This window comes from Cyrtonyx montezumae, unplaced genomic scaffold, assembly GCF_038088225.1.
Source record: "Cyrtonyx montezumae isolate F1298 unplaced genomic scaffold, pur_monq_1.0 scaffold_8, whole genome shotgun sequence".
Taxonomy (NCBI): domain Eukaryota; kingdom Metazoa; phylum Chordata; class Aves; order Galliformes; family Odontophoridae; genus Cyrtonyx; species Cyrtonyx montezumae.
This window is the reverse complement of record NW_027072089.1, coordinates 30,811,476-30,824,743: the sequence shown is the minus strand read 5'-3', so window position 1 is coordinate 30,824,743 and position 13,268 is coordinate 30,811,476. Positions and strand designations below refer to the sequence as shown.

Genomic DNA, 13,268 nt, shown 5'->3' with positions numbered 1-13,268 from the left:
TCTCATTTGTCACATTAATTTCTAGGTTTTTATATGTTAACGCTACAACTGTCAAGGGATGATGCCCATTAATCTTCTCTTCAGCTTCCTAATTACACAGCTTGTGCTTTAGCCTAAGTAACTTACATAGGAGTACAGTTTATAGCACAGAAGTAGTAACTACTTAGTCTCTATTACAGGTCACAGTTCTGTAACAGATATTTATAGCGCATACAAAACATTTATTACATTAAAACATTATCTACATTGTCCTTGACAGTCAGAGCTACATTAGTAGAATTAGAGTAAAATCAGAGGGTGCCATGAGATGTGTCCTTAGAAAAGAACTTATGAAGCAGTTGACTTTTCTGCACCCTCTCTTGTACTTCTTCAAATGTTTTGCATTACATCTTTTCTGTCTCTTTTAAAACACCCTTTAGACTTTGCTTCCTTCTTTCCTCAGTGGTACCCTATATTTTATTATCTGCGTTTGGCTTTTCTTAGTGCACCCCATTTAACTGGTTGGGCAATGTGCTGGTTAGGAAAACTACAAAGTTAACTCCTTGGTGTAAGACAGCTTCCACTAAAGCAGAACATACTGCATTTTTGTTGTTCAGCTCCAAAGTGACCATGACATTGCTGTAGGAGGAATCCTGCATGCTCAGATCCTCCACCCCCAGTGATAGGCATTGCTCACAGGAACAGATAAACTGTGTCAGGAAACTCCTTTTGGGAAGTTCTAAACGGGTGTGCAAAAAGAGGTGGGTATGATGAAACACACGTGGTCACTTCTTCCTCAGCACCTTCACAGCCTTCACAGTCAATTGCAGTTTTGCTTTCCCCTATTCCTCATTTTTTTCCCCCATAACAGTAGAAATTTTTAATTTTTGCTTTTGGATTCAGCATAAAAGGGATTTAAAAACAAATTAAATCCATCTTTCCGATTTCAACACAGTACGAGTAGATGGCAGTGAGTGATCGGGTAAAGAATGGACTTCAAGCAGGTTGTATAATGACTCCTGTAGACATCATGGGTTAGATCTGCCTATTTTGATTACTTTTGAAGACGACTTCTTGCAAAGAGTGTGTCATAGGCCAACAACCTAAGTAAAAAACAGCTCTCTTAGGGTGTTTCACATTCAGATCTCTGCCTCTTGCTGTCAAAAGCTCGCTATTGCTCACCACTCATTTTCCATGTTACCTTGCCCCAGTCACCTTTGAACATTAGTTTCCCGACAGACAAAAAATTGAAAAGAATAAAAAGCCTGGTGCCCCTAGATTAAATATTTGCCCAGTGCCGTGCATGGACGCACGTAAAGCAGCATGTGTTAAAGCCTTACCACCCCTTCCTTCTGAGGAGCAGCAGCCAGGCGACCACTAGATGGTGCCTTCCCCCGCGGCCTGCCCGCGCCCTGCTGGCACAGGAGCTCCGTCCTCACAACGATCCATGTATTATTTTCCAGCGTGCAGGTTTCCATGAGAGGCTGCCTCACATTGAAAGGTCAGCTTCGTGCGTTCGGATGGGTTTGCACAGCTGCGATGCTTGGAGCACGCAGGGAAAAATTTGTGCTCTAGTTTCAAATCACCTCAGGTCTCAAAATACAGGTTTGTCGTAACAAGCTTACTTTAAAGGAAGGTTATTTCCATTAAAGAAAACTCTTCCATGGAGGAGGGGCCCATAAAAAGCACTACATTCACCTGGCCACTCGCCAAGAACTCTACCATCTCTGTCCTTAAATACTGTTACTGCCTGGAATACAAATCACTTCTCAACTAAGCAAACACTAATTACATCGTCAGTTGGAGATGTGTGTGCAAGTACCACCACTCTTCAAGGACAGAAAGTAATAAATAAAATAATTCATGAAACTTTTGCCCTAAGTGTAATGCAATGAGAAGTGGAAAAACACTTAGGCAGGATGAAACATGAAATGGGTTAAGCATGCAGCAGTGCAAATATAAATCGACAGTCTTTCCCATCATCAGCAAAATAGTCATGTAATTGCACAGTAAAAAGCAAATACAGCTATAAATAAAAGTCTACTGAATGTGACTGTGTGTTAATTCAATAATGTCATGTATTCTGTTAATGTAAATCTATTCTGTATTTGCTTCAATAACGCTAGTGGGATCAAAGAAGGAACTTCATATAGATGTCACCCAGAGATGAATTCAAAAAATTAATTGTATAAGACTTAATTAGTGGCACCCTAGGTACTCTTAACTTTGTAAGTAAAAGGATACCGTATCTACCCTAAGATACTGTATCCACTCTAGACCACGGTATATCCATAGTTCAGTATGCTCCGAATGCCATCTCTTACCCGTGTTGCATCTCCGTCCTGCTTTATCATATCCATTCCAGGCAGCTGGTTTGGAAATAGATTGCCTCCCCTCATAGCAGGATCATTAACCTATTGGTAACAAGATATTAAGGAGAACGGATTAAAAATATGTTGGGAAAAAGAGTGGAAGTTGAAGTAGCATAAACCACTAATCTACCTGCATACATCGACCACTATATCTGAAGTGACAGTAATGAGAAAAGCTGAGCACCCTTCTTGTGCAGCATGAGTTTGACTCATACTATTCTGCTTCACAGACGACAATGAGGACTTCATTGCTGATACTATGACCTTGCATGTATTGAACAAAACAGGCTCCACAAATTAGGTCAGTGTTATTTCTAAGAGGACTCATCTGCTATGAAAGTCCCGAAAGCAGAAACACGTCACTACTTTCCTAACCTCAATGACACACAGCTTTTACGTTTTTACAAACCACCAGGCCATTTTTCAAAGCCTGGTAACACACAGGCTGAATTGCATTGACTACCGATTCAGTGTTAATGACAATTTTTTTTACCTCATCAACAATGGGAGGAAGATAGCATTAAACAGGAAAATCTGCAGCTGCATGCTTTCCTAAATGGATGGGCTCAACATTTTTATGAGCAGACACAGGGAAGTATCAAAGCTGTGTATTTCTGCACAACGAAAGCGTCTGTCACGCTTAGTTATGTGGAAAGAGTGGCTTGCCAAATTTACAGTCTTAATCAAAGGATTAAATCTCACCATGTAGGAACTGATGTAAAACACAAATCACTGCCCGTCAGCAACGGGCTGAAGCATTACGAGATCCTTCCCTTATAAGTTTTACAGGGAAATCACCCTGGAGAGTCTTGGTTAACTCACTTCTCTCTTGCTTCAGCCTAGGTGTAGGTGACAATAGCAAAGACAGTCACCTCTAGATTTTGGTGGAAGGAAAAGGCTGTTTTCTGTGTCACCTGCCCTTTAGGACTCTTCGTTGCCAAGGAGAGGAGGTTGCACCACTGCTCACTTCAGCTGCAGCAGTTTGCGGGAGCAACGGAAGTGGGCTTCAATTTAGCACACGACAGTCCTCTTGTTTCAGGTCCTCCTGACTGCTTCTATTGCTACTCACTGATTTTGCAGAGTTGCAAAGCTCAGTGCAATAACATGACTAGAAAGGTTGTTTCAAACGCTACCAGAGGCAAGGCTGCTGTCCAGCAGGAAAGGTTCAATCTTTTCTAACTGTTTTGAATCTTAAATATTTTTCCAGTGGTAATTTTCAGCTATAAAAGAACTCGTTGGTGAAGTAGCGTTAAGTCTCCTAGTGATGCCCTCCACTTCTTTTAGCAGATGGACAGATTTTTTTTTTTAAGCCTGAATCAGAAGATTTATATTAGAAAGGAAGAGAGCCACTCTATTTGTTTTGAAGCAGATGGCATCACAGTTTTATCTATACACATTCAGCTAAACATCAGAATTCATGTTTTAAAGGTGTTTTTTGCTACTGGTCAACATCCATGGGAATGCACAGGTCCAAATGTCTTTTCTATTTTGCTCACTAGGCAAGGGAAGAAAAAAGAAAATAAAAAGCAAAAGCACAAAATTGTATCTTAGTGAATTGAAAGTAGTTTTGGAACAAAAGGAAGTCCATGATCTGCACTGTGGCAGAGTTATGAGAGTCACGGAAAAGGAAGTTGTGTGAAGTTCCAGTCACAGAATCTCCTTGCTAGCGATGATGCAAGAATCCTGATTTGTATGATAACAGATAAAAAAAACAGCAAAGCAACCCTAGTGTTTTGTTACATGGGTGCATTTTCTTCAGAAGGCTTTGAAACATAAAACATCCCACATGAGCTTCTATGACTGCAACAGTTCAATTGGAAGAGTAAGGAAAATGACAAAGAAACTGAGGAGTATTTATCATCTTTTTGAAGGCCAGTAAAACGGTGTAACTATATGTGAAACGTGTCTAAAACAAGGCAGGACACGTTTTACAACCCCTCTGCATTTAAACACGTTAGCACAGCTGCCTGGTGATAAAATGGAATTATTTACAACATGTCTACAAGAGAAGTTTTCTTCCACTGTACAGCTCCCTTCATCCAGGATACTGAGTAAAACCAAAGCACTGTTTCAAGGTAACTCTCAGTAAATGCCGCCATAGCTCTGACCTCGGGATTGCTGCACCTATTAACAAAGAGCTCCTCTGATCACACATCTAGAGAGTAGTTTGTTTCATAAAGTTTCCTCTCTTGGCACAGGCTTCAAATTGCTTCTCTGACAGCCCAGCAAGTAACACGTGTCCATGAAGCAGAATAAATAAAAAGGCAAAAACAAAGCAGCAGCTCATTGTGCAAACAGGATGACTATGACGAGGAGACAGCAAGGTACATGAGTGGTGCAGCACACAGGAGGTTTAGACTTTCTTGGCCCCAGAGTAGCTGTTCTGAACAGAAGGAACAGTACTGATCTGGCAGCCAGCACTTTAGCATTGCTAATGCTAATTCCTAGAAGACACGCTAGGAAGAGCAGCCTGGAGAGCTTTAATGTAATTATAAAGGAGAAGATGATACCGAGACAAGGTCTGAGCCCTCAAGTACATAAAAGTCTCTAAGCACCAAACATAACAAGCCCAGCATAAGCACATTTTGGGCATAATCTTCGTTTTCTATGTGGTGCTGCTGGCAGCCTAGGTAGCAAACAAGAGAAGCTGGAGACAAACCAGTACCAGCAGCTAAATGTGAAATTTTGTATTTCTGAGCCCAGAATATGACTGTGTGATACAGTATAGTGCGGCACAGTGAGACAGGAGACAAAGCCAAAGAAATCTGTTTGGTACCAGAGGTAGCACACCTGTTTCTCAGCAGGTAAATCAGCCCAAGCACAGATTTTTACTAACACATAGTATATATTACTTCCAAAATCAGCCCATAATGTGTGAAGCATGTTTTAATAGCAGACTGCTATTCACTGTGGTTAGAAAGAGACGGGCATCCTATAGAACACAAAACAGAGAAAGTGGATGGCAGTGAATAAGTAAAAACATAGGTGACAGTGTAAAAAAAATTGAAAGAATGAGTGAAACATCTGTCAGCAGAATTAGAGAAAATGCAGTCATTCTGAAAATTACCAGTTACAAAAGAAGTTCAGCTCTGCCTAGGTAAATTGCTAAGGAAAGATGCCAAGCTGTAAAATAATATGCCTGTAAAGGAGGCAAAATAATCTACTTCTTGTTAACATATGAGTATTTATTTATTCCTGTCTCTCAAAAAAGAAAATGTGAAGCAGCACAGCAAACATTCCTGGGGACATAAAAGTAGCTCCTTGTGGCCCAGAAGTGGCCTCCCAGCTGCCAGCTGGCCACATCTGACCTAAATGAAACATAAAAACATTTGCTAGCAGCCTGCAGATGACACAGTGCTGGGGTGGTAAATCAGGAGGAAAACATGTTAATGTTACAGAATGAGCCAATCTAACTTTGTTAAACAGACTTAATCTGACAAATGCAATTGAGTGTAGTCAAAAGGAAGGGAATACACATTAGGGAACAAAGAATGCAGGTTCTGTTTATGCTGCATCTAGCAGACCCATATGATACAGGTATCATACTGTGGGTTTCAGTATGAGCTCTTCAGTGCAACATGCTCACAGACAGAGGCGAGGCAATCCCTCTCTGTACTGAAAGAGAAATTACAAGCAAAATCTGACTCCAGACAGCTTGTGTAAAATCACCATGTCCTGTTACTGTACGTGCTTCTAGAAAAATAATGGAGCTTAAAGAACATTCACAACAGTGACCGAAGGGCTGAAAAACAAATACTGAAGTGAATAAATAAATTCAACCTACTCAGTTTACTGGAAGTTAGATAAATGCTATCTCAAATCAAGATCTAGTTGTCTAACAGGAAGGAAAAGCAGTGCAGCAGCTGTGCCAGTGGAAACAGCAGTCTGCATGGAAGTCTTTGAATAAAACACAGCTCTTCTATATCATTGAGTTTCTTAGTTCAGGTTCCTGGGGAAAATAATGGAGCACATGCATGCAGATAAATCAGATTGTGACGTCACCTTCAAATCTCAACTCTTTTTTTAACTACTGTTTTATTACATTAGAAATGTTTTAGAGTACGCACTTAGGAACTAGTAATAATAATTTAAAAGTTTGCTGTAGTTGGACTACATAACTGGAAATATCAGAGAAGGTGACAGATTTGGCAGTATCAGAATTACTTCAGGTCACCAGTACGCAGCAGCTGTAGAAGACAAATGTGATCCAGGGCTATATCTGTCAGTGTGTTCCAAGAGAAATAGGGAAGAACTAGTGTTATGCACATGACACTGGTGTTTAGGAGACACTGATTCAAACCGGAACAGGTGCAGAAAAAGAAAAGGACTGTAAAGACTACAAGAAGAAACAGCCTGGCTTGTTGAAGGCAGCAGAAAAAAAAAAACCAACAAAAAAAAAAACCACCCAGAACCAACATGGAAACAACAACAAAACTGTGCTGATAGAATGGCTCTCTTCAAAATACAGAAAGAGAAAAAAGAAAACTATTTAAGCTAAAGGGCACTGTTAGAGAAGTAAACAGCCTGTTACCAAATTTAGGCTGGAAAAAAAAGACATTTATTAACAAGTAAACGATATGGCCAGCTTTAAGATGTAATTTAATTATCTCAGAAAAAAAAATGTTTGCAATTCTGTCAACCATAGCAGTAGAAACTACCAGAAGACATAAGTGGTACGCCTGCCAATGTTTCTAAGTAAAGTTTGCAATTTGAAATCTGTGCATCAAACGAACCAGTGTTCAGTTCTGAAACAAGCATATGAACCTGTTAAGAGGACTTGTTTGTCAAATATTTTTAATATACCACGTGCATTTAATGATGAGCCTACAAATGGAAATGTTATTTTCTTTATATCAGATGCCCTAACTTGCAGTCTCAAATCAAAACAAGAGCAAAAACCTCTTCTTGGCAGAAAAGAACAGAATACTTATTGATTTAGCAATCTGTTTTATATGTACCACATTACAAGAAGTGTGGATTTGGAGCTTGCAAAGATGCCAACACAATAGCTGTTGAAGCTGACTGTGCTCTCGTACTACAAAGAAGTAGAAGCATTTTCTACACTGCCCGTGCCAGCGTATTTCATTCTTACCTGCTTGCCATTCAGCTGAGCACAGACACTGGTGTCCAGCCACTATGCTGTGGCAACTTACCTAGTGACATCAGGAGCTAGATTGGCACACATTTTTCACAGGAGTGCTAGTACTGTATGTACTAGCTACAGTGGTGCTAGCTCAAAGGGGAAATTTAGTTGCGAATGGTGCTCTCTATCTCATTGGTCAATGGTTATCTGAGTGCAGAGCTAAAAACAAAGCCTTTTTAACATAAACATTTCTTAAGAAAACTAATAAAAGAAACACAATGGCTTACAGCAGTTATAGCCCAACACAGCGGACCTGAAAAACTACTGAAAGTCACAGAAAATCCTCTAGCTGTCATCTCAAGTCCTTGAATTCTCACCTGCTCAGGACCCATGGAGGACAACCCTGATGTAGGCACAGAGGTCGCTGAGGTCATGCTGATCTGCCCTGTCATCTGGTTCATGTTGTTCATACCACTTGTGTTGGTTGCCATGGATACACTGATGTTCATGTTATTATTGTACATGCTGGTGCTTGCTTGCTGCCCAAAATGTGGTGGGGACTGTTGTGAAAACATGCTATAGCAAGGAATGGAAAAAGCAATGTGTCAGAATGCCGAAGCCACTAGGAAACTGCTCTCTTTAAGTATTTTTTAAGCTAGAATTTGTACATATTGCTGTTTATCCCAACCTCAAAAAACAGAAAACAACAACAACAAAAAAAACGACTACTTTTCAGCTGCATCAGTGCCTAAGGAATAGATTTCCAAGACGTTAAGTTCCCATGTCAGTGCACAGAAATGCATGCCTTTGCGTGTGAAACTATGGCAGAGTACAAATCTGCTATGTGTATGCAATAACGCCCAATTAGCTGCTGAAATTTGTCTTCATATATTATAACCAGGAAAGCGGTTTTTGGAGGGAAGGGAAAACATCTTTTTTTCCCTTCCATCATTAGCAAAGCACAGGACTGTTGAATCAGTATTGGGTTTGATCTGATAAGCTTTCTTTTTGCAGCAGAGGCTATTCACACATTTGTATACCAGATTTGCACACACAATTATGGCATGTGGGCTCACAAATATAGACATGCAGTTGTGCAGAAATTTATTTACTAGATCTTAGTGGCAGAAAAATGTGGCACTGTAAGAAACAACAGAATGCCTAAGATAACTGCCCTTTATGCTCTTGTAAGGATACGTCTGAATAGCATTAAGTGTAACTGGAAGATTTCATTCCAGATTTTATTCAAAGCCAAGTGCTTTCTGGATGGTATCCTCCTTTTTGTTGTGTTAGAAGTTACATAAGAGGGTTCTTATATTTCCTAAAAGACACTCCATTATTTACACATCAGTCTTTTCCACTCTTCAAACATACTCTGACAGCCAGTGAAGGAATTATTGCTGAAGATTTCTCTGTTTAGAGGACCTGCATTAGACTGAAGCACTGCGGGAGGATTGCTGCATGTCAGAAGGCACACAGCAGCCACCTCCACATCAGCAGCTGACTTTCTCTCTCCAGAAGAGGATATCATTTCAGGGTTAGTGCTCTACCTTGCACTTGGGTACTCTATTATGCGATTGCCACCCACTGCCTCTTGTCAGATTTTCTTTACAGAGCCCTCTGTGGAATGCAGCTGCATTCCAGGCACAGGACCAAACTCCAGAAGACTTGCAATTCTCTTCCTTCTATTCCACCTCTTTTCAGGCCACCTAACCCCATTTTTAAGTTGTTATCTGGGTGGCTGAAAGAGTACACTACAGATCATTGTGAATACTCAGTGGCTTGTGTAAAAACATTTGACACGTGTCCACTGTAGAGCTGCAGCTCAGTGAGCCAGCCGTTAGTCTGCCCCACTGCAGTTTCAGCAGAAGCTGTGGCAGCAGTAGCTCTGCCTCCCACAGATACTTCAGGAAGACAGTGAGGAAGACGTACAGACAAGGATCAGGATGAGAGATAAATCAGTTGTTGGAAAGGGAACTCAGATCAGCTTCATCACTGAAATACTATTTTTCCGGGTTTATTAAATATATATATAAACAAGCAGGAAAAAGATTTCTTGTTCAGCTGGCATAATAAAGCCTGAGAGCTTTGGGAGGAGGAAACCACTGTGTTAAGAGACCTGTGAACACTCCAGCCTCAAGTGATAGAGGTCAGTTATACAATACCCTGACAGATCTTCCTGTGTTCCACTGAAAAGCACAGATCATCACCATCCAGAAACTTGCTGCTGCCTACACATTGTGTTAGACACCCAACCCATTCAACACGGACAGGCTGATTATATCAGTTAAACTGACTGGGCATGGGAGTCAATTGGAAAGGTGACTGCATGCATGAGCATTCTACAGTGCTCTCAGAGAATGATAGCTGATCCCAAATATGTGCAAGTACTGGACTGAACCTGGTTGCACTCCAGCGTTTGAAGTGGGAGGTGATATCCAGTCACCATAATTCCAGAGCAGTATAGAATGCATAGGCTACGGCCCAGCTGATCCAGCCATGCGGAAAGCACTGTGGGAGCACAACATTAAAATCATATGCAGAAGAAATGCATCCACACAAATGTCAGGAGCTGGAGCTCACTGTGCAGCACAGTTGTTTCTTAAGAACACAGTGTTTTATCAGTGACCAGAGACGAAGCAATGCATTGTATGGATGCACATCTTTTAGCTATGCACTCACTTTGCCTTGTATGTAGACAGTATTTAAACCAATTCGTCAAGCCAAATCGAAAAGAAATCTCTTTTAGGATAGACCATCAGCAGCAAACAAATTCATACAAACAACCCCATAAAGAAGTGTGGACCATTACACTGTGTGCTCATTCTTGTTTTGTTCTGGATTTACCTGTTTCCACCCATATTCCCTTGTGCCCACCCATTCATCTCTGTAGAGGACTGATAGGCAGGATTAGCCTGAGTCTGCTGAATCATGGGGCTTTGTGTGTGAGCCAGTCTTGGGGACATCAGTGGACTCTGTGGAGTGGTGGCCCCTGTGAAGCCTGGATCAGGCTGCTGACTAATTCCTAAAAAATAAGAAGAGAAAATTAGCCATTGTACATTCAGTGCTTAAAAAAAACGAGAGCTCAAACCTGCAGACATGACTCTGCCTTTGTCACATGGAACCTATAACCCTGCACCATCTTAACATAAGACCTACATTAAAAGCAAGATGCCATCAACTCAATACTACACATACAACTTCAAAAAGCTGTTTTGCTTGAGTATGTTGGCTATTGTGTGTCCTAACCATACATGCATTCTTCTCACTAGAGACCACAAACAAAAACACTGGTAAGTGAATTCTTTGCAGAAACTGCATTCAAACAAATAAACCATTTGTTCTGCACACAAATCCCCTTTTAGGAAAGAAGTTATGCAGTACCCATTTACTGCACAACTTTTTAACATTTGGTTATGATTGTCAAGTCTTTCTAAAGTTCCTAGAACTTTAACATCTTGATTTCTCTGTCTGCGCAAAACAAGACAGTGCCATTCTGTGTGAGTAATTAATGATTTTGTGAAATGAAAAAAATATACCTAGAGGAAGAAAACAACTTAGGTTGTAAAATACCAATTTTCTTTTAAAACGAGATATTTTGGTCTTAAGTTCTTTGAGAACAGCACACTCAACAGAAACAAGCCACTCAATGTTGGCATATCACTCTGGTGGTATGAAATCAATTTCTATATTTGCTGTCTGTGTGACATCTCTGAATCTGAGACTGTGTTATAAGAGAATATCTTAACATCTCTTCATTTTTATAAAGCAATTATAAACATGTAGAGGAAAAGCACGGCTATGATTTAGAAGATGGGTTAAGGTGTAACCAACCGATAAGAATAACACAAATTTAGAACTGAGTGGAAATAATTTGTTTTGGTTTTATCAGAAGAAATTATTTTATATAATTATAACTTTTACAGTCACTTAGTTATAATGTAACTTTTGCAACTTATTACAATTCTACTACTTAAAAGCTTACACAGCTTTGTAAAGCATATAGATAAAATGATACCAGTTATCGTTTTACACCCAGGTTGAAGGATGGAGACAGAAACCCCTATTTGAAACTAATTTTTATGACTTAAATTCACTAGCTAGTCATTAATCTTACATTATACAAAGGATTGAAAAGAATTGGAAAGATTCTGTTGCTGTTAAAGCAATACTTCATTATAAATATGTAAAATACTTCCTATCAAAATAAACATGATCTTAAAGGGTCACGTATAACTTTGGTTCTGATCACTTTATGTGGTTTGCAGACATAAATTCACGTTCCTCATTTGTACTTTTGCTGGACGAATTGGTTTGTTTAGTCAAAAAATTGGTTTTAGTCAAAAATTCAGAGTCTGTCAAGTTAACTCATGCACCTCCACATGTGCATACACATCTGTACATTCACTATCTATGCACATAAGCAATCACACACATTGCACTTCTGCTATTGCTCAGGGAACGAGTAGAGCTCAGGGTGGTATTTCAGCTAGGAGAGTGGCAAGTACTACGCTGCTGCACCTGGGGACTTCTGAGAGGCCCAAACCTCTACCCCTCCCTGGGGAGCTGGGCAAAGAAGGGGCTGTGGGATGGGATCTCAGGGGGACAGTGGGGAGAGAGGAGCGCTGGAATTACGGAGTAAGGACGGGTGGAACCAGTACCGTAGTTTGGAGGAAATGGGAACTGCTGTGCGTTCGCCTGTGGGATCCGTGGGTTGCTCATGGTTGCTGGTATGCCCCCGGCAGCCACCATGCTGGGGGTCATGCTCAAGCCCTGCCCTCGCATCATCAGCGTCCGCTGCTGCACCTGCTGCTGCTGCTGCTGCTGCATCTGCCGCTGCCGCAGGTGCTGGCTCAGGATCTCCCGCTGTCTCTGTGCCAGCATCTGTGCGTTGATGGGGCCCTGCAGGAAAAACACCGCTCGCTGTTCATAAACCCCGCAAAGGTATCACCACTGGAGCAGTGGCTCTCTCTTCCTCCCACCACGCACCTAACATGAAATGGGGGAGAATCACCTTCCAACAGCGCGAGTGTCATCAATGGAAATAATAAATAAAGGCATTTAAGGCTGCAGTGATTTCTAATTGCAAAGAGGGCTCATTCAAAAAACGTGGCTTTAGGAAATAAGAAGTCTGGTTAAAAATGCAGACATGTCTACTTGTAGTAAATAACCATCCAGCTTGTGTAAATATGGGACTCTCAGAAATAAAGCAACAGAGAAACACCAGTAAAACCAGTAAAATATCATTCAGATTGCATTGTTCGTATTCAAGCTTTAAAATACATTGTGTTTACAATACTGCATGACTACTGTAGCTCAGACTAATTTTAATGGGCAATGGGAAAATACAGTGATCTTCTTCAAAGTACTGTTTTCCTCACCTGCGTCGGCACCCCAGGCCTCAAAGACAGGTTCATATTGGAGACACTGCTGATCTGATTTATCAGTGGCTGCCGGTTCTATGGGGAAAAAAACAGTTCTTAGTAGGAAAAAAAAAGGGAAATTTTATTTGCATCTTCTCAATTCATAGGCTTGAGGGTTTCAGGACCTAGTTGTACAGATGCCAGCAGAAGCTAGTTTTCCTGCTCAAGTTGTTCACAGAATACACAAATAACAACACTAACACTGTCTTCACAGTGCCAATTTTATGTTATAGAAAAAAATTAAAAAAAAATATAAGAAAATCTTTTTATAAAAAAGATCATCTAGTTCAACCATCAAGCCAGCGCCACCATGCCCACTAACCCATGCTCTTCAGTGCCACATATATCTGGTTCATGAACACCTCCAGGGACAGTGCCTCCACCACCTCCCTGGTCAGCCCGTACCAGTGC

The 13,268-nt window shown here is 40.8% G+C and overlaps 1 protein-coding gene across 1 annotated transcript in view; it reads right to left on the bottom strand.

Moving 5' to 3' along the window:
* NCOA2 (nuclear receptor coactivator 2) overlaps positions 1 to 13,268 on the bottom strand; it is a 184,002-nt gene that overhangs the window by 5,538 nt on the left and 165,196 nt on the right. Inside the window, exons 19-23 of the mRNA XM_065752777.1 lie at positions 12,816 to 12,893; positions 12,096 to 12,336; positions 10,282 to 10,459; positions 7,812 to 8,010; positions 2,304 to 2,393 (exon numbers count right to left, since the gene is read on the bottom strand). Of these exons, the coding sequence (XP_065608849.1) occupies positions 2,304 to 2,393; positions 7,812 to 8,010; positions 10,282 to 10,459; positions 12,096 to 12,336; positions 12,816 to 12,893 (786 nt within the window). The remainder of the gene's footprint in view (positions 1 to 2,303; positions 2,394 to 7,811; positions 8,011 to 10,281; positions 10,460 to 12,095; positions 12,337 to 12,815; positions 12,894 to 13,268) is intronic.